Genomic DNA, 21,028 nt, shown 5'->3' with positions numbered 1-21,028 from the left:
AAGACTCCAGATCCATTCTTGTTTCCTTTCTGAAATGCACTGCAGAAGGGGATGTAGCCAGATGTTACTCTCAAGTATTTAATTTTCTTCAGGAGAAGCTCATATTATGTATATAGCATATCTTTTATGTGTGTTTATTTTCTTTACTTACCATATCTGTAAGGAGGGGATTATTTTGATGTTATTTTATACACAGAACTTCTTACAAGCAATGACTCATGGAAAATCATATGTGTCATTTAAATCATTAATTAGAAAGCTTTCTTACTGTTTAATATTGCTACTACTAATACAGGTTCATACACGTGTTTCTTCTCAGCATTTCTGACACATGAATATTGTGACTTGTTTTACAGAACAGCAAATACAAAAAAGAGGAGAGAATTCAAGAAGAAATGAGCCACCAGCACCTAAGGTAAATTCAAAGATTTAAAATAAACATATACTATATGGTATCTCCTAAGATTCAGTCACCACCAAAACAAAAAGCATGAATTCTTCATCTCACATGTCTAGGGTGAATATATATATATATATATATATATATATATATATTTCATACGCCTTTTGTAACAGCAATTAAATAAGTCTGTGTTTTACCTCTGAGAGGATCCATATAAAAATAGATATATTTGTATTCCATTTATTTTGTTTTGTCTGACCCAGGATAGCAAGAGATATTTTGTTGTCATTGCGAACTGCTTATATATTTATTTGGGCACTGAGTCTGGGAGACAGAAATGCTGTGTTGTACCACCTGGAAATTCACTGTGCAGACACATGGACACATGTAAGGGTCATGATGAACTACACAGGATCCTCTTAAATTGTTTGGTTTCATTTTAATATCTCTACTTAGCTGCTACTCTGAATGTGTATCTCAAACGTTAGATATGTATAGCAAGTTTGCTGTTGTATTTGAAAAAGAAAGGTCCAGGTCATCAGTAGGATGAGCAAAATTTCAGGATGGTATGTCCAAGTTTTCATAGTAGCAAACAGAAAATCCTTACAGAAGTTCTATATATATATTCTAGTTCTCTCTGCATTCATAAATGCAGGTTTGAATGTCAATCTGTCATTGACAGTTTTAGAGCATATTACAACAACCTGACCTTGATCTCCAGTTTGCTGCAGATATTAATACAACTAAAAGATGTGTGGATTTAATAGATTTTTTTTTTCTCTCCTTATTTTTTTTCTTCCATTTTGATGCATTTATGGGTATTAAATTTGGACAAGGTTTTTGCAGTTCTTATGTGATTAATAACTTGACTGTTTCATTATAATTCGTTTCATAAACAGAGATCTATAAAAGTATTTGTAGAAATATTTCAGTTAATAGGAAATTTTCAACAATTTTTCTATTTCAGGAAGAAAACTATTTTTTTTCTAAACCAAAAAAAACCCAAACAAACCAAAATTAATGCTTTCTTCTAAGTTAACCAAGAAAATTGATCCTCTCTTTTTCAATAGGACTGTTAAAGATCATGCAAAACTCATTGAAAAAGAAGAAAGGGACACAAGAGAAGAGGTAAAACTGTTTGGTGTTGGGTCTTAGAATGTTCTTTTTTTCCTTGGGATTAAAAACAATTACAATATATATTTCAATATAATGCCATTTGAAGATAAGATTTATGTGTATTGGTCTTCAGATATCTCTTAACCTCTCTAGATACTGCATGAGAATATTGATTTATTCTGTAAAAAAATGCTAAGCGTTGAAGGTAGCCATCTATTCAACTGTATTTCAGTATTGTATGCTTGAAAAAATAGTTCTTAATAAGTGGAAAGAGTTTAGATGTGTAATACAAATAGTCTACATATATCTATAGTATATTATTTCTTTATATAAAGAGCTGACGTTAGCAAATAATATGTAGTGTAAGATAAGTAAGATTCATTTAGCAATGTAGTTTGTATATGTCTCTTGAAACAGTTGCATAAGAAAGAGAAAATTATTTTTATATGTTTATATATGGAAATTTGTTGAAATCCCTTCCATGTGGATAATTTAATCTATGAGGAGGCTATGGAGGAAAAGGCCGACTAAAGACTGGATGGATTGGTTTGTGTTTGTGTGGTGTACATGTTGGCGTAATTAAATGGCATTATTTTAATCAATAACTTCAAAGAAATTACCTTTCTCTAGCTTATTTCAGGGATGCCATGGATCTTATTCCATGTAAATACAGTAGAGGATTCAATGTTAACAAAATCATTTATGTATAAAAATATCTAATTTTCCTGTTGAATCTCTGTTTTCCTGATTCCAACATCTGCACTATTTTATTAACAGATTGAGTCTCCCAGTATAATTTAGGTATAGGGATATTTTTATCTAATCCTTGAAAAAGTACAACAGTCTTATTTTGTTTTTATACCATCATAAGAGCTACCGTATACTATTGAAATTATAGGCAGCACAGCAGTTTTTGTGTCTTTCCCAGTAAAAATACTTGTGGAAAAACAGTTGGTCTTCCCAATATAGGCTTGAGTTCTGTTTTCTCTTTCTGTATTATTAATTTGAGTCAGTAATTATCACTTGTTTATACTTTTTTATATATATATTTCAAACCTGAATTCGTTATATATTTGCTAGAAAATATAGAAATATCTGGGAAGAACAACAATTTGCCTATCTTTATGCTAAGATTTGGCAGATAAAGATTTTTTTTTGGTAAGATTATTTAACAGCTACATTTTTTTTCCCTGTTTAGGAAGTGAAAGATACACACATCTTTAACTCAGCCACGGGATTTGATAATTCATCAGCAAATTATGAGGATGATTTTGAAGTAAGTAAGAGCATACAATGGTCCTTCTGAAGTAATTCTCAAGTATCAAAATAGTGATTCACTTTATTCATGGAAATAAAAATTACAGGATGTTACATGTTTTGCTGACAGTGACCTTAACTAGGCTAACAGTAGATAGTAAGCAGACATTATGTAGAAACTCTCTGTTATATATTTGCTTACTTTTCATCAGGGGCTGGGAAACAACTTTTGCTTTTGAGTTGAAGTCTTCATAAGATGCTTTTTCTGTCTTCATGGGTTTCAATTACTTCAATTATTTTCTGTGAAAAATGTTTGATTTTTAAATAGGAGCAAATAATTTCAGGAAGGGAAAAAAGCCTCATTGTTTTTCATTGCAAAAATATTATAGAAAAAGGTATAGACACACAACAGTTCCCTCACTAATTTGCTTAATTGAACTCTTTTAGCTCTCTTTTGTTTACTTTGATGTTATTAAGAGAGACGAGTGTATTGAATGTGTTTTCATCACTGTCTGACCCACCTCAGTCTTTGTTCAGCAAAGCCAGAATTCATCTCTGCTTTTGTTAGAACTGATGTCCACTGTTGAGCTGTTCAGTGCAGGAGCTCCTCGCCATTCAGTGGAGAGAAATTACCATATTTAATACTCGTCCATATAATTTGTATTAGATGACTATTTTAGCATGAGGTGAATTGTCTTAGTTAAGAGAATTCTGAGCCTTATGTGTGGGCTTGCAAACAGTGTGTTAGTTTAGTAAATCTGAGCCTGCCATTGAAGGGCAGCTTGAATTAAAACTATCAAATAAACAACTTAATACATCTATGAAGCATTTATGCCACTGAACACTGTGGTTTTATTTTTTTTAAAGAACACATGGTTCACCTAAACATGTAGTTCCTACTTTAGGATATTGAAAAAAAAAAGAATCTATTTTGGGCAGTGAAGAACAACACCGTGGGATTTTCTTCTCTTGATTAAAATTACCAAACAATCAATACATGCCATTATCTTACTATCAAAAAGTTATTTTAAAATACCTTTCAGTGAGATGATATATAACCATCTGTATGAGAATTGTTTTTTTATTTTGGCAACATTTTATAATTTCTTAAAAAGATTTCATAAAACACATTTGTGATCCATCTTTATTAGTTATTGAAAATCCCGTTACTTTTAAAGGATTATGAAGATGACTTTGATGATGATGAAGACCGAAGTGGTGAAGAAGGAGATGCAGAAGAAAATCCAAGAGAGATGCCATTTTCCAGAACATCAGAAATTGAAGAAATTCAAAGAGCAATTAGTGCAGAAAATGATAGAATTTGTACTTCACTGCCAAAGAAAATTGAAAATGAAAAAAAGGAACAAATCATGGGTATGTGCTTAGATAACAGTCTTTTTTAATTAAGTGTATGAGTAGCACATACAACTTATGAGTAAACAGGCCACTTTTTCTAGAAGTCTGCCGAGAGGCAGAAATCTGGTCGTCTGGATGAGTCACTTAGGTCTGTGGGTAACTTTCACATTTCTAAAGAATGATTCAGAGGCATTACTAATCGTTTAAAATGTGAAGAGTAAAAATTTACAGACTGACATTTAATATGTCTTATTTTGGGTAAGAGAAGGATATGAGAGTCTGGATTTTGAAAACCGGAGGAGTGCTAGAACAGTTTGGGGCTTCCGGTGACATTAATTCCTCTTTCTTTGAAGCAAAGTTGAAGCCACTGCTCTGGGTGGGAAGGTGAGAGAAATACAGATACTACTTAAATATATAGTTCTGTATCACTTCTAAAATGCAGGGTTTTTTCTTAAATGTGACCGTTGATTCAGTTGATCTGATACCTGCTAATGGCAGGAGAAAGGAAGGAGAAGGCACTTTCTGCATCATGGTCTTCTAAGATAAAAATTACAATGGTCAGTCATTTTGCATTGCATTTTGCATTTTGCATTGTTTGATAAAGGACCATATTAAGGGAAAAATGCTGGCCCATATTACTGAAGTTAAGAAGCATACTGTACTGATAACTGTTAGAACGTGTTGTGTAATGTGCAGACCTAGTAACTTTTAGTAGCTGTGTTGTAATAAATCTTTTGCTTTTTAGACGTACTCCTTTACATTTTAATGCACTGTGAAGTGAGAATTATAATACTAACAATGTTTTATAATATCACAGAAAGGCAATGCCCTTCTGTCAGAAACCCTTTTTGTGGAATATTCATGGATTTTCAAATGGCAAACCAACGACAAAGTAGCCGAAGTATGGCTAGTAAGCAGAAGTAAGTGTATTTTAAATAATTCACACAAAATGGCAGCTCACTATTTGAAATGTGATTTTTTTTTTCATTGTATTTGAAATATGTGAAGTTTATAAACTTGAGGCTTTTGCAATCTAATATTATTTTGTAAGCTAAGAGTAATCAGTTGTGAAGTAAATATAATTTACAGGCTTTGATACATGTCATTTGATAACAAATTCATCTGTATATCAGTTTATGTGTATCATTTTATTGCCGCATGTTGCCAAGATTGTAATTTTTGTGGGATTCTTCAGTCACTTAATTAGATATTGACTTACAGTACTAAAGGGCAAGCCTTTTAGCTGCTCCCAGGGCTCTGCAGAACTGTAATTTCATCAAGTCTATATGGTATATACCGTTGCTAAATTAGCAAGTTCCTGTTCAGGAATAACACCAGTTGGTGTTATAACTAATTTAAAATTTATCTAGATGCAAGACATCTAAGATAGCTCTATATTAAAGAAACAAATTGAGGCCTGTTTCTTGTGGAACTTGCCAGGATCTCCTGATTTATCTGACTCACTGTATATATCTCCAATTTTCTGTTATATCAATTGAATGCGTAAAGCAAGACTATTAAATTTTGTTGATAATACCAGATTCCACTGCTTCATCGCTACAGAACATCAGTGGCTAATCTGCATGTCAGGAAGATTTTAGGTTGTCTAATTCATCTTGCCTAAATTTATAGGCCCACATTTTACATGAGTTCATTGTGTAGGCTTCCTGTCTAGACACTGAAGACAGATTAGGAAATTCAGGAAGGCGCCTCTTTGAAGAATTGCCTTCTGAAATGTTTGTCAGCCTCTGCTGATTATGTACTATGACTGATTATGACTATGTATATAACATCGTGTGCTAACAACGTATATAACCTGTGAAGATAACTAGCATTTTCAAGGAAAGAGGAAGGGTTTGTGGAATTTAATGCTGTGATAATACATTGCTACCAGTAAACAGACTGAAAGTATCCCATGAATGAACGGTAGCGCTTTGGAGTTCTAAGTATTAATATTAGGCATATTCGATTATTTTAAAGATTTGTCTGCATGTATCATTAAGATTTGTAACTAGGAAGCAACTTTCCTGCATTTGAATTAAACCGCAGCAATCTGTGCCCACAATGTTTGTGAAGAGGTGGTGTATTAGGAAGTAGAAGTAAAATGTGGATAAGAAAATGCGATAGAAGTCATCAAGTAGCAAAAAAGGGATGTGAAAATTGTCCTTAGGCATAAAGAAAAATCCACCCTAAAATTCCAACTCCTGTTGCTCTAGTCTTTTCCCTTTTCAAAGACTATCTCACTGAAGAAAAACTGCAACTAGGATATGCATCTGTAAGATTGTGTAGATATGGAATTGCTACAGAGCCATTATTGTATATTGGTTGTATTTACATTAAGTATATTAAAAAAAATGTGAAAGTACAAGAGAGAGAAAGAGAGACTAAAAAATTTTTCCCCTTGTCAAGGAATCTGTACTATAGCAAGAGTGCAGAATTAACTTATAAACAGACATCTGTATGTAATTCAAGCAATTAACTCTTAAAATAAAATATCCTAACAATTTTATGACATTGAAGTAGACAGGTAATTGTGTCAATTGTGATGAAGATTGACTCTCTTCATTATCCACACATCATCCAAGTGGAGTGGTAGGAATCTTGATGATAATAACTAATATCACATAAATGTTTTATGCTTATCAGAGCATACAGTCTATAAAGTTAGACTTGTCTTCCAATTAAGAATCAAAATATAGTTTCATCTGTGAGCAAAGATGAAAAAATTAAGAACTGAGGTAGGCAGAAAGTAAAAGGATTGGAGGAAGCTGGATAAGGCAGTTATTTTTTGTATCATTGCAGCAAGAGAATGTAGGGAAATGGAACGATTTGGCATTTCATAGGACAAAGAGATTCAGATATCTCAAGTACTGCACAATGTGCTAATCATATTCAAAACAAAAAATACAAATGGAAAAATGCACAGTCTACCTCAGTCTTGAGTACTTGTTTTCATAGAATTTAGATCAAGTTCAATAATCCAGTAACTGATGGTTTTTGGAGGCTTTTTTTTTTGTGGATGAGGTAAGTATTCATTTCCACAGGTTATGAATCAGCAATTAATTCATTTCACGTACATACTTAAAATGTATTTTAAGATTGCTGCTCTTGTTATTTGTTTGCCTGGTGATGTAAAGAGGTACAAATTCAGGCAGTCTGTTACCAGTGGAGGTCACTCAAATTACATTTGCCTAAGTCATAACAAAACCAGTTTCTTTATAAAGCATGTACACATACAGGTAATGTAAGTTCATAAGGTGAGTTTAGGAGAATTAGCCACCATCCTAGCTACAAGAAGAAAAAGACATTCATCTGTTACCTCACAGAACAGCTTTTGAATACTTAGGCAAGATGATTGTGCTTGGCTTTGACTTAATTATAATAATAAACCACATAAGTTTGCCATTTGCAATCAATATTGCATTTTCAGATATGATAATTATCTCAGCATAACAAATGAGAATTCGTAACGTTCTTTTATGTACTTCTATTGATATATTTTTATCTGTCAATTTCGGTACAGCTTCAATTTGCATAGATCAATGGATTGTTAGATCTCTGGTACTGTAGCAAATCAGGTTGTTTTTCTTTTGGAATACCAAATACTTGGTCATAATAATTTTTGTGTTTCTTTCTTGTAATTTATTTTAAAGAAAACGGAGTTCGGAACTTCTCCCACTAATTGATCTGGACTTCTCAGTTAGTTTTTCGTTACTGGATTTGCCTCCTGTAAATGAGTATGACATGTATATCAGGAATTTTGGTAAAATGAACACTAAGCAGGTAACAAACATGTTATAATATTTAAATCCTGAAATTGCTGATTCATGTTCTGGAAAATATTTTTCCTTACAAAAGCAACTTACTAGAGCTAAGAGGACAGTAAAGTAATAAATTATAACTTTCATCTCTAAGCCTTAATTACCATAAAGAAATTCTATCAAAGCATTTTGGCCAATGAGGCTATTTTCCATTTCTCTCGTGTTCCCTCCACATTTTCTAAAGGACTTTCTGTAAGTCTGTGGCTCACTGTCCCAGCTGTGCTGGGTTTAATGTTCACATGTCACATAAGACATTCTGTATTTTTGCAGGAGGTCTGGCACTCTTGTGTGGTAAAATGTGCATGCGCAAAGTAGTGACACTGTGTTAGTAAGCTTAGGTCTGAATTTACAAAGAGAAGAGGTTGAGCTCATCAGGTTTAAAATGACTGTTTAAGTTCTTTTCAGTTATGTGTCATTCTTAGCTGTGTCATCCATATATTGATCACTTTATCATTCTACTTTAGGCATATGTTCAATGTAATGAGGACAATCTTGAGAGAGACATTCAGACTGAGGAAGTTGAGACCCTGGAGAAATGGACACAGCATCCAGCAGAAAGTGCCATTGTATCTGGAGGTGAAGAACACTTTAATCTTATTCATTTATGGATGTGTGCATGTAAACTTTCTCTTTTGTACCCGTTAATTGTCAGAATTTGTAATGTGGTAGGGTGCATCGATAGCAAACTGCTGTAGGCACACTGAATACATAGGCACTGAAAATATATGTGAATATATTCATATATGTGAACATATATAGGTATTCACGGAAGGGGGTGGAGAATAAGTAGCAGAAATAGTTTCTTCCTTCTGGATTGCTGTTTTTGTTGGCAGCAGATACAATTTCTCAACAGATCTTGTTCTTCAGTACTGTTATTTCTTCTGAAGAGAAGCTGATGCCTGCCACTCTCTTCTTGCTTAAAGATTACAGTGTTCTTATGGTTTTCTTAATTGATTCTCTTTTGAAGCTTCAAGTTTGGTTTTGGTTTTTATTTTTTCTTAGGTCCTGTAACCAGCCAGGATATGTCAGTGAATGGAGCTCTAACACCTAAAATTGATTCACAAAAATTAGCAAATTTCCTCCGGTCTGCTTGCCAGGTACACTTATGTACTTAATATCCCTTAGGAGTTGTGTCCATAAATATACTGTGTGATACATCACTTACAGTACTTGTTCTGACTAATTTAAATAAATTACTTAAATAAGACTCATTATCAGTGAGATTCATCTCTCTGCAAAGGAATGGAACAAGAGCTGTGCAGCTTTTATGTCTGTTAAGCTGTATTTGCAAAGATGTAAAATTAACAGAGTTGCTAAAGGTTTTTTAAATTAGTCCACATAATCTAGAAAGCTACAAATAGCAAAGCTGAATGATAAGATGACCCTTTTATTTCTATAAATGTAATTGTGTTTGGAAGGTGATTGCTGTTTTGCTAGAGGAGGATCAAGTTGCAACACAACCCAGGTGGAAACCAGGTTCTCGACAAACCAGTCTGTCTATTAGTGACAGCTGTTTCCAGTTAAATACTAACCAGCCATTCCTCCATGGTAAGGGAACTTTATTCTACACCTCTTAGTATGCAGTCTGAACTCTTCTTCCTTATGCAAAATACCATGCTTTTTGTCATGACTGAAGTGCAAACAGCACATATCAGGATATATAGATGACATAAAGCCCATTTTTCTTTTAATTGTGCTAATCTTGCTGTAACTCTGTGCAGATGGGTTTCACACAGGGAACATCAGAATGTCCTAGCTGCTGTGAAACCTGAAATATAGCTAGCGATTAGCATGATATATCGGTGTCCTGGATGTAATTTCTTGCCCCTGTTCTTGAAGGGCCATCCCAAGGGATGTCATTTTATTTAGGCTCTTGATGTTGACACTAGGGCCAAAGTTGCAAATAAAACAAGGCTATTGAACAGGGAGAATATAGCCTGATATATTTGAACTGCAGGTATATCTTCCTCTTGTAAACAGTAGATGTTCAGATGAAAAGAAAAATGAAAAATAAAGCATCTGTAATTATGTTAGGAAGACCTATTGTAGCACACAACCATACATATTCCAGCATGAACATGAGTTGAACCAGAAAAAACCTGGCCTGTGCTGTTTCCTGTTTGAGACTTAGCTTAATTTTCAGTATATGTACTGACATCAGATCAGACTGGCTTGTTTATGCCCAGACTAATTATTCCATTAAGTTCTTGGCTGTCTTCCTTTTTGCTTTCTACTTCAATTTTTTTTTATTCTTTCTCTAGTCCCTTCTTTTTTCTTTTATAGCATCAAAAGCAACCCACTGTTAATAGAAATATTCTTCATAATTACATCTTAGCTTCTTTGGTTGTTGCTATAGCAACTAATTATGCTTTTTCATCTACTGTGAGTTTATTTATTGCTTTTCTTTCTTGATTTTTTTTTTTAATGGTTTAGACCGAAAAATATCCTGCATATGTGTCTCTCAAGTTCAGAGGCAGACGCTACTTTCTGTTCATGGATTACCTGAAAAGCCAGGTGTTGGTTTACTGAATAGAAAGAGCATAATATGTGTTTGGAACATCTGGCAGCCCTCCAGTCCTCAGAAACTTTTAATGTGTGACTCAAAGGTATGTTTTAATAACATTGTATATTTACTCAGTGAATAAAAGGCTTTATTATGTTTATTTTATTTTCTTGTCTTGCCGCAAGTTATGTCTTCTTTTGAGAAACAGATCTGAGCCTTGTGAGCAAAACATTGTTCTCACTCATTGTGCACCATTACTGGAATGTTTGTGGCGGTGTGTGGTGTTTGTGTGTGTGTGGTTTTTTATTTGTTTCTTTCTTTTTAAAGTTTGACTCCATTTCGTGGTTGAAGAGTGAATGGAACTAAAGCAGCTATTCCAGATGTAGTCAGGACTTCCCTCTACCCATCACTATCACACAGTTAAATTTCCCCCTTCAGCTTTGTGACAGTAGATGCAGACAATTGTCTTGAAAAGGGAAAGCCTACTGAAAGTCTTGTATCCTATTCCCTTTTAAACAAACTGTTCTCTTGCCACAAACATCTCTAGTCTGTCTTTTCTGGATTTGCATGCTTAGGAAGAACAAACATATTTCAGGCTTATCAGATCATTTGCCTTTATCATGATACCAACCGTGCATATTTTTACTGTTTAACAGGTAACATGCTGCTGCTTTAGTCCAAATAAAACAACATTAGTTTTTGGTGGAACAATAGATGGCTCATTGTTGGTGTGGGACCTTCGAGAAGACTCGAGAATGCACCCTCACGTGATGATCGGTGACACTGACTGGACATTTCGAGTTCCAACATTTTCCACTGGTTAGTATCTACGCATTCTGATTAGTAATTTTGTGGGCAGTGAAACAATTCCACTACTATTAATAACTCTTTTAAGGACACTGTCTCTTCAGTAGCCTAGCTTAGCCAGTTTGGAGATAATATTTAGTCAGGTAGAAATTGCCAATCAGTAATAGTTGTGAAGAAATATAAGCCAGCTCAATGTGCATCAAGCAGTGAGAACAGAGAGGTGGGCCAGAAGTGGAACCTAAGGAGTATCGTAATTTTAAAATGGACTACTCAACTACTACCTCATCTGAAATCATGAGCTTCATGTTATCTCCCTTAATATAACCTATGTTTCTTTTTATCTACATCTAAAAACACATATTAAGATATATTAAAACCAAAACAAAGTAATTTAAGACTGTAAAACACAATGTAATTTAAAGGTTGCAATCTTTGCAAATCATCACACAGGATCATAGAATGTCAGGGATTGGAAGGGACCTGGAAAGATCATCCAGTCCAATCCCCCCGCCGGAGCAGGAACACCCAGATGAGGTTACACAGGAAGGTGTCCAGGCAGGTTTGAACGTCTCCAGAGAAGGAGACTCTACAACCTCACTGGGCAGCCTGTTCCAGTGTTCTGTCACCCTCACCGTGAAGGAGTTTCTTCTCAAATTTAAAATGGAACCTCCTGTGTTCCAGTTTGTACCCATTGCCCATTGTCTTATCATTGCCTCTTGTCCTATCATTGGTTGTCACCGAGAAGAGCCTGGCTCCATCCTCATGACACTCATCCTTTACATATTTATAAACATTAATGAGGTCACCCCTCAGTCTCCTCCAAGCTAAAGAGCCCCAGCTCCCTCAGCCTTTCCTCACACAGGAGATGCTCCACACCCTTCATCATCTTTATTGCCCTGCACTGGACTCTCTCCAGCAGTTCCCTGTCCTTCTGGAACTGAGGGGCCCAGAACTGGACACAATATTCCAGATGTGGTCTCACCAGGGCAGAGTAGAGGGGCAGGAGAACCTCTCTGACCTACTAACCACCCCCCTTGTAATCCACCCCAGGTACCATTGGCCTTCCTGGCCACAAGGGCACAGTGCTGGCTCATGGTCATCCTGCTGTCCACCAGGACCCCCAGGTCCCTTTCCCCTACACTGCTCTCTAACAGGTCATTCCCCAACTTATACTGGAACCTGGGGTTGTTCCTGCCCAGATGCAAGACTCTACACTTGCTCTTGTTATATTTCATTACATTTTTCCCTGCCTAACTCTCCAGCCTTCTTAGATTTTGTCTTTTCTACAGTAAGCAGTGATTTATTTCTACACCTGTTACTTATGGAGCTTGAAATTAACATAATGCTTTTCATGGTAACCCCGAAATGGCAGATTTTAATGAAATGTCTGGTACAGTGGCATAAATGGTGCAGTATTTATTTGGAAAATGAGAAGTAAATACAAATGGTGAAACATAGATTTATCTAGTAGTATTAATATTTTGTTATTTTAGGAAACAGTTTGCAGTATGGTATTTGAGACAAATGTAACTCTTTGTGAAGTGATTATTTGCTATTCCCTCTTTGTAGTTCTTGGTATTCCATAAGCCGAAAAGTGATTGGCATTTTGTTGTTGTTTGTGTTGAAAATAATATAGTATTTACCTTTCATTATCCTTAATTACAGATGGTGTTCTAAACACAGTAAACCACACCTCTCCCATACTAACAGTGGAATCTGTTTCAACCTTTCTCCACACTGATCAGAATTATGGGCTATCAAGCCTCTCTTATCAGGAGGGTATGTAAGCTGCTCTTCAAACCATCAAGACATCTGATTCTTTCTTTAGGTATCTAGTGAAACAAATACAGCCAAAATCCAGTTCGTAATTCTATTCTGCCTCTTAAGTTGTCTGTAGTAGTAGTTGCATACAACATTGATGTTTATTTTCTACTCTCATTTTTATGTGATGTTCATCCAGTGCAGTTTCACATCAGATGTGGGTGTGTGTTTGTTTTAATGTCTATTTTAAAGACAATATTTTGTTCTTCCATGATAAAACAAATTATCACTCAAAAACTGCCTATAGAGAAGTCTTGGAGCTTCTGTAATGTCTTTAAAGAAGTCAGAATGCATTTAAAGAAGACTTTGCACTCCTATTATGTCCAAAAAAACACCTATCTATAAAAGTGGAGCAACTTGCTTATATCCAAAAGCACTTAAAATATGTGACGGTACTTGGTGGTTCTTCCTGTGCTTTTTGCCTGATTTTTTCATAACCAACCTTTGAAAAGAAACTTTAATCCTCATGCCCTCAAATTCTCAGGCAGTGTGCTAGAAGAGACATTATTCCTTCCATCGCAGATTTACACTTTGAAATCCATAGCAGTCCAAATAAATGTGCTGCATATTGCAGGTTTTATAAGATTTCATCTATTGCACTTTATGTTCTGTTCCAAAGTCCCTGCAGAATCAAGACATTTTAAAAGATGCAGACAGAGAACATCTGCCTATCTGGTAGGACAAACTGATCATACTAGTTTCTTGTCTTTTTCTTCTTTGGTAGAATTAGGGTACTTTTCCTTTTTATGCAGCTGAGAGGATCATAAAAGTTTCAGGGAATTTATTAACCTAGGAAAAGTTTCAAATCCTTTGATATTGCTCAGGACCAAGGGCAGTGTATGAATATAAACTGCTACTATTTCTTCCATAGAAATCTCAGGCCCTCCGTTTCAGATAGCTTCAATGGATGAAAATGGAATCCTCAATATGTGGGTGAGTAATGTATGTATAAAAAAGAGAGAGCATCGTGTTGGAATAATAAAATACTTCTTCAAATATAGAAAACGAAATCCATGATTTCTATTAAGAATTTCCTCCCTGAAAAGTACAGCAACACCAGCCATTCTGGTGGAATTCTCAAAATTTTTTACTTGACTCCCTAATGCCGTGTAGGCAAAGCTATTAACAGGTACACAAATTCATGAAAACAGGCAATCAGTAGTTCTGCTTCATCTATTAATTAATAGACCCCAGTCCTCTTTCACTCACCTACTTTGTTTTACTTGAATCACAGTGATGTCAGAGACTGTACTAAATGTATGTGACGAGTGACATAATTGATATAAAATAAATGTTCAAAGGCAAAATTTAAAAATCTGTTGATAAGGTTACCCTGCCTAAAAAATGACAGGCAGGTAAGCACCAGGTCTGTAGGTCTTAATGAACTGTTCTGCCAGCTCTTCTTTCTGTTGGATGTGTTCAGTCTTCTTCTGATGCAGCTTTGGCCCAGCTGCTGAACCTGTTATTTTCATTTGAATTGACCTTGCTTGAGGAACTGAATGGCTCAGTGAATAATAAGGGGATAAAAGTGTTTCCTTCTGTATCACTAGTATAGTCTCTTAAAGCTTTTAAGTAATTTTTAGTAGCAACAGGCTCAGGCCAAATGATCTGCCTTTTCTATTTCATGAATAGTGAAAAGCACAGAAAATGTGTTAAAATTCTTTATTTGGGGTGGGTTTTTTTTTTGACTGACCAAACTGACAAGTTGTCAACTAACAATTAAGTGTAGAATGTAACTTCCAATATTCTGCTTTACAGCAGGGAACATCCAGCAGGCACATGGAACTATTTTTACCATTGCAGACACTGACAGGATAGAGAATCTACCTGTGATCATTATCATGTTAGACTTACCTATCTTAATGTTCCTTTACAGTTATACATTATTACATCTAGTTTAAATACTTTAAAGTCTAGTAAATATTGCTTATTAATGTTAAATATTGACTTTTCAGGTTGTTGTTGAATTACAAAAAGTGGATTTAGCTGGATCACAAACTGATTTAGGTGAGTACTGTAGGTTAGAGGTAGAATAAAGTTCTTGAGTTTTGAGATTATTAAGTTAGAAGAGAGTAGGAGAGTCAGTGATGGCAAAAATAGTTTAGAAGAAGGCTAAATTACTGAGGAAAAGATTAATTCTGAATAGGACTTATATCTGATGTTTGAGGTTATTGGGTAGGTATCATGAGAGTTATTTTCACTGCTGTCTGAATCTCATCTACTAATTCTTTATTGGTAATTGCCACCATACATTTCTTATAATGTCAAAGCAGATTTCTGTGTCCTCAACAGTTTTTTCTCAAATAATATGAGATTTTATGTCCTTCTTGATCCTCCTGTTCTTTCTTTAGTTTTAACCAAGTCTGTTATAATGCTTTTGTTGTTGTCTATATCTCCATTTTGCTGATTGTCCTGGAAGTTCTCATTTGGTGAAGGTACTTAATTTAGTGTGCGAAAAAGTTTCCGTTAAAAAAGTAAAGAACAAAGTCCATTCAGCCCTTTCTGAGTTATGTGAATGAAGATAATTACATTTTTTTGTTCTTTGACCAAAATTAGACTTACATACTTGCCTAAATAGAAAAGGCTGTGATTAAAATCCTGATACATTTTAAAATACATATATAAACAATGAAGTAATGCTAATAAACTAGAAGGTTTTTCTCAATTTTCTGTTTTATAAGCTCGTGTGCAATGCCTGGCTATATTAAGCTGCTGAAACTGGATGGGGTGTCTGTGAAGAGATACATTTTAAAGCTGTGATCATGTGTTGACACAGTTTTACTGCCACCAGCATTAATTTTTTTCCTCTGCAAAAAATGCTTGTGTTTGAAGAATTAGAATTATCTATGTTAGTCTCTACTAACAATTAACATAGACCAACTTTATGGAAGCATTATTGCAGTTTCTCATTACTGTAATTCATTGTCGAAGATCCAAGAGACATAAATGTGCTTTTTCACCAGTGATAGAATTGAGTTTTATAGTCATATCACAGGAGGTTGTATGCATAGTGCAAAACTCAAACTTATAATCATATTTCCCTTTCTTTGTCCTCTGTCAATGATTACAACTCCTCTGATTTGAATTATGAAGTGTATAGTTCTAAATTATGTGATTCTTACCTACTAAAAGCTCAATCTACAATAAACAATTTAATTATGGACTAGACTTTTACTTACTCGCTTAGGTTTTAATTTGGTGATAGCACTTTCTTAATGCAAAGTGCTTAAATCAGTTTAAATAATTATTTTCTATAATTTTAGGTTTAATTCCTGGAGGGAAAGTGAAGTTAGTACATAGCTCTACTGTGGAACTGAATAACAGGTAAGAAAACAGGGGCATTTAGACTTCACATGTGTATCTCTTGAAGTTAATTTTTCCTATGCTTTATTAATTTGCCATTATGTAAGATATGTTTAACGATATTTTCATTAGGTTTTTTTATATACATACGCTTATTCCTAGAGCTAGTCATAGGCATTTTAGATCAAGAGCTTCTGTACGTACTTGCATAGTTTTATGAGACAAATTCCTTTATTTATGTCATCTTTTGCCATTATGTTTTTCTAGCCTTTTCCCAAAGGATGTGCGCCAGAGAATGCCCCAGACACTGACTATTAAATTTCTGTCTTCTAATCCTAATCATTTCATTGTTGGAACAAACATTGTGAGTAATGTGCTGAAATTCATCTCATAGTTGGGATTTTTTTTTTAAACTGCACCATTTACTTGGAATTTTACCAGTAGACTGTATATGAAATTTATAATTTGAGACTATTATTACAATATGTTAGCTATTAAAATTTGTTAGCTATTAAGGATCTCTTAAGGTAGCAGCTCTGTGAATTATTTAACTTTTTCTTGTGATACTGATTAAAAAAAGGAACAAAATAAAACAAAAGTTGCATTATGTTGTTCACAGGGGCTGGTAGGCCACGGTACAAGACATGATTTAAAAGTTGTTCCAAAACTATTCAGACCCCAGGAGAACGGACTGAGATCAATAAGCATCAACGCAATTGATTTCTTCCCTTTTGGAAAGCCACTATTTTTGGTATGAAAACATTTTAATATAATACAAGTTTCATTTTTTAGTTACATGCTGAGAGAGGATTTCTAATTTGATGTATTTAACTAGATGTGATAGTTGATTTACCTTGCTAATTCCAATCTGCCGTGAAGGCTGAAAACAAATCTTGTGTCCTGGTGTTCGAACTCTGCTTATGTAGAAGGTGGAAAATCTCACTTCAGCCTGATAACTTATTTGTTCTTACTGAAAATCAGCATGACAAGCATGTCTTCTGCTGTTGATGAAACCTCAGCAGTTTCTCACTTTCATCATCCATCTCCTAGTGACATCACTTTGGAGACAAAATTTCTGTATTGCTGTGAAATACAGGTGTGTGGGGCAGCCCTGGGCATTCCCTGCTCCCGCCCCACAGCCCTGGGACAGCGTTCCCTGTGAGCAGGCATGGTCAGATCTGCCCTCAGCAGTTCCTGTCGACACACCTCTTGGTTTTATTTGTCTTCTTTGAGAAAATGTATTCAATACAAGTTGAATCTGACTTGGGTAGGATTTTCCATCTGCTTATCTTTGCATACATTGGTACTTGATCCTCTCTTAAAAATGCTTTCTTTCTAAATTTGCCATGGTTTATGTGACTTCATTTGGATTGCCTAAGGTATAAAATGAATGTGTTTGGCTACAGAGTATATATTTTGTGTCACCTCTGCGCAGTCAGAACATCCTTTTACCAGTGCAGATGTTCTTAAACTTTTCATAAATGCATTTCTTTAGAGCGATGCTGATTTCTACATGTTTGGATCTGCAGAGTCCTTTTAAATGTAAGCACAATTTCCAGAGTCACTGTAAAAAGTCATCGTAATTTGAAAATTCTAGGAAGTCTTCCCTATGTAGAGGTGGCCCAGAGTAGTAAGAATAATTATTAAGTAGTGGAATAATTATTAAGTAGTAAGAATAATTATTAAGAATAATTATTTTCTGTTTTCATAGAATAGTTTGTTTTGTACCTGGGCTAGAGCAAGCTTGTAAATGTTATACTAGGCAAGACAAAGAGTATAATAAAATATCTGGAAGTAGTGATATCTGCCTGTCTTTGGTTTTAGTTGTGCATTATGAATCAGTTTAATCTCCTTATATTGTTAAACATAGCCTGTCCTGAAAGCTATTCTTGGTTTTACAGGTTACTTGTGTCACTAAGTAGCTGCCTGAATTGGTCACTAAGGCTGTGACCTTGCCCCAGTTCAGACTTGATCGCAGCATTAGCGAAGTTGATAATTTCAGACCTTGTTTTAAAATAGGAAATGAGGACTTCAACCCAGGATTAGTGGATTAGATTACTCTAGTATGCTTAGTACAGAGTTACTGCTTTTGAACTTAAAATTACATTAAAAGCTAAAATCCAGATAGTCCATAGAGTCAGATATGAGATATGTGCCACTTGAGTCAGATAACTACTTCTACTTATGTGATTGGTATTCTCAAGAATTGAATTGCAGTTTTTATCTTGTTTAGTTTGTTTTGTTCCCAGAAAGTATTTTCTTTTTGACTACCATCTAGGTTGGCTGTTCAGATGGCAGTATCAGGTTACACCAAATGACATCAGAGCATCCCCTCCTGCAGTGGAATGGCAGCACCAATGGCCAGCCAGTCATTGCCCTGCAGTGGGCTTTAACCAGGCCCGCCGTCTTTTTTGTCCTGGATGCATCATCTAACATTTACATTTGGGATCTTCTGGAAAACGATTTGTTGCCTGTGGCAAAGCAGACTGTTCCGTTAGAGAAGTAAGTGCATTGCTCTATTTTTAACAAAATATTAATATTATTATTACATTTTGACTGGAGTTTGGCTGGTTTTTTTATGGCATTAAATGTTCATTAGAATTGCTTTTCTAACTGTATTTTTAAACTGTTGCACAAGTGGAGAGACTATAGCAAGCTAAATTTTAGTTCATCCTTATTTACTCATTCTTTTATACAGTCTGATAAAGGAGAAATAATGTTTAGTATAAATCAAAATCAGGTATAGTGTTATCAGTTGGAACAGATGTCTGTACATGGAGCAGCTGCTGTTTACACAACGAGAAAAATTTTGTTCCCACTAAAATCCTTGGACTGCTTTAAGTTCAAAGATAGCTTTGCTGGATCAGGATCAACCTCTAAAATAGGCAAGATATGTTGGAGAACATTTTCAAATACCTATATATGGCATGGTTACCAATATAAAGAAATATATTTTGTTCATTGTCACAAAGTAAACAAGAATATTTTTGGGTAGCACCTATTCACCAAGACTGACATCAGGGTAGTCTCACAGTGCTGTTCCTGTAGTCAGTGTAGGGACCTGGGTGTCCTGTAGCTTGATGCAGAAAAGGTATTTAATATAGCCTTTCTGAAATACAGCCTGGAGAGCTCTCTTTCTTCCCTGATGGGAGCCCTGCTGCAAGAATCTGTCTGCCCCAGGTTTAAGTTAATCCTGGTGAATATCTAACATAGGGGTATCAAACTCATTTTCACCAGGGGCCACATCAGCCTCGTGGTTGCTTTCAAATGGCTGAATGTAATTTTAGGACTGGACAAATGTAACTCCTACATTCACACAGTTCTAAAATTATGTTTAGCCCTTTGAATTCAACCGCGAGGCTGATGTGGCCCCTGGTGAGAATGAATTTGACGCCCCTGATCTAACAAAAAGTTTTTTTCCTTGTATCCTTGTAATCTATAGCAAAGTGCTGCTAGTTTGGAGAGAAAATAGTGCAATTTTTGAAGTGGCTACACTGTACTTGAAAATCCCATTAAAAAATAGTTCATTTTTACAAGCTTGAAGTAATTTTAAAGTCATTATTAGAAATTGATGGTGGAATCTGAACTGGGCAAGAGTTGCCTGTTGTGTTTACATTCAATGATTGCAACTGGTGAAAAGCTAAAGAACATGCTGGGACTTGAAATAGTAAGGAATATTACACTATGATGAGCATAAAAAAGGAATTGTAGTTAACTAGAAGTAACCTCCTAAAGACAAGTTTGAAAACACCAATTTCTATTAATTTTGCCTCAATTAAAACCACTCCCCCATTCTTTTGATTTCAGTGTTGTAACTATGGCTCTCCTGGGAGAACCAGAAAAAACAAACGGGTTATTAGGCCTTGTGCTGGCCAAAGCATCTGGAGAGATAGACATTCAGTTTGTAAAGAAGAAGTGGGCGTTACCTCAGCCCGAGGAATCTGAAAAACTACATATGATTTTATTGCAATCTTCTTAGAAACAGTACACCCCTCTGAACAAATTATCGCGAAATAGTCAATTATTTTTGATAATAAATTAAAATATTTGTAGTGTAATTTTGTATTTGTATATAACTTGTATATATTTTAAAGAATATTAATACAATATTTCAGCTGAAACTTTATATTTTATCATAAAAATGACAACCTGATTTAGCATTATTATACTTTAAAAGGTGATGCACTGTATTTCATTATTGAAAGTACTCTAGATGTATATATTTTCAATAAAATACTGGAAATATGCTCCTATAAATTACGCTGTGGTTTCTCAATTTTCTACTCTGAAGTAAATGATAGATCTTTTGGTTGTGCCTCTGTATAAACAACCTGAATGTATGGAGACTTACACCTCTGGGCCTTTTACAAACTAAGGCTTGGTAAAACTTTCTTATATCCACCTAAAAACATGATGCAAACATTTCAGAATACAAGTTTACATCTCATGATATGTTACTACTGATTTTGACCCCGAAACTTTGCAAAAGGAATACCTGACTAACTCAGATTGTCCTTCTATGTACACTACCTGTTTGGATCAAACTATGTAAATAATATGCATGTGAGATTTACTAAAATTCTACATCCTTTGGGATTTCTGATGTAAAACAGAAAATACTGACCTGTTTAATCCTTCAAA

At 34.9% G+C, this 21,028-nt stretch overlaps 1 protein-coding gene across 1 annotated transcript in view; it reads left to right on the top strand.

Moving 5' to 3' along the window:
- Positions 1-20,611, top strand: part of DYNC2I1 (dynein 2 intermediate chain 1) — a 28,764-nt gene extending 8,153 nt beyond the window's left edge. Inside the window, exons 6-24 of the mRNA XM_082045754.1 lie at positions 357-415; positions 1,474-1,531; positions 2,718-2,795; positions 3,955-4,150; positions 4,950-5,052; positions 7,786-7,915; positions 8,418-8,529; positions 8,956-9,050; positions 9,372-9,501; positions 10,387-10,559; positions 11,113-11,275; positions 12,929-13,042; positions 13,956-14,017; positions 15,040-15,091; positions 16,348-16,408; positions 16,655-16,751; positions 17,007-17,138; positions 18,666-18,889; positions 20,195-20,611. Of these exons, the coding sequence (XP_081901880.1) occupies positions 357-415; positions 1,474-1,531; positions 2,718-2,795; positions 3,955-4,150; positions 4,950-5,052; positions 7,786-7,915; positions 8,418-8,529; positions 8,956-9,050; positions 9,372-9,501; positions 10,387-10,559; positions 11,113-11,275; positions 12,929-13,042; positions 13,956-14,017; positions 15,040-15,091; positions 16,348-16,408; positions 16,655-16,751; positions 17,007-17,138; positions 18,666-18,889; positions 20,195-20,366 (2,211 nt within the window). The 3' untranslated portion in view covers positions 20,367-20,611. The remainder of the gene's footprint in view (positions 1-356; positions 416-1,473; positions 1,532-2,717; positions 2,796-3,954; positions 4,151-4,949; positions 5,053-7,785; positions 7,916-8,417; positions 8,530-8,955; positions 9,051-9,371; positions 9,502-10,386; positions 10,560-11,112; positions 11,276-12,928; positions 13,043-13,955; positions 14,018-15,039; positions 15,092-16,347; positions 16,409-16,654; positions 16,752-17,006; positions 17,139-18,665; positions 18,890-20,194) is intronic.
- Positions 20,612-21,028: the final 417 nt, after the last annotated feature.

This window comes from Streptopelia decaocto, assembly GCF_964273445.1.
Source record: "Streptopelia decaocto genome assembly, chromosome: 2".
NCBI classification, from domain to species: domain Eukaryota; kingdom Metazoa; phylum Chordata; class Aves; order Columbiformes; family Columbidae; genus Streptopelia; species Streptopelia decaocto.
This window is presented reverse-complemented; position numbering and strand designations above follow the sequence as displayed.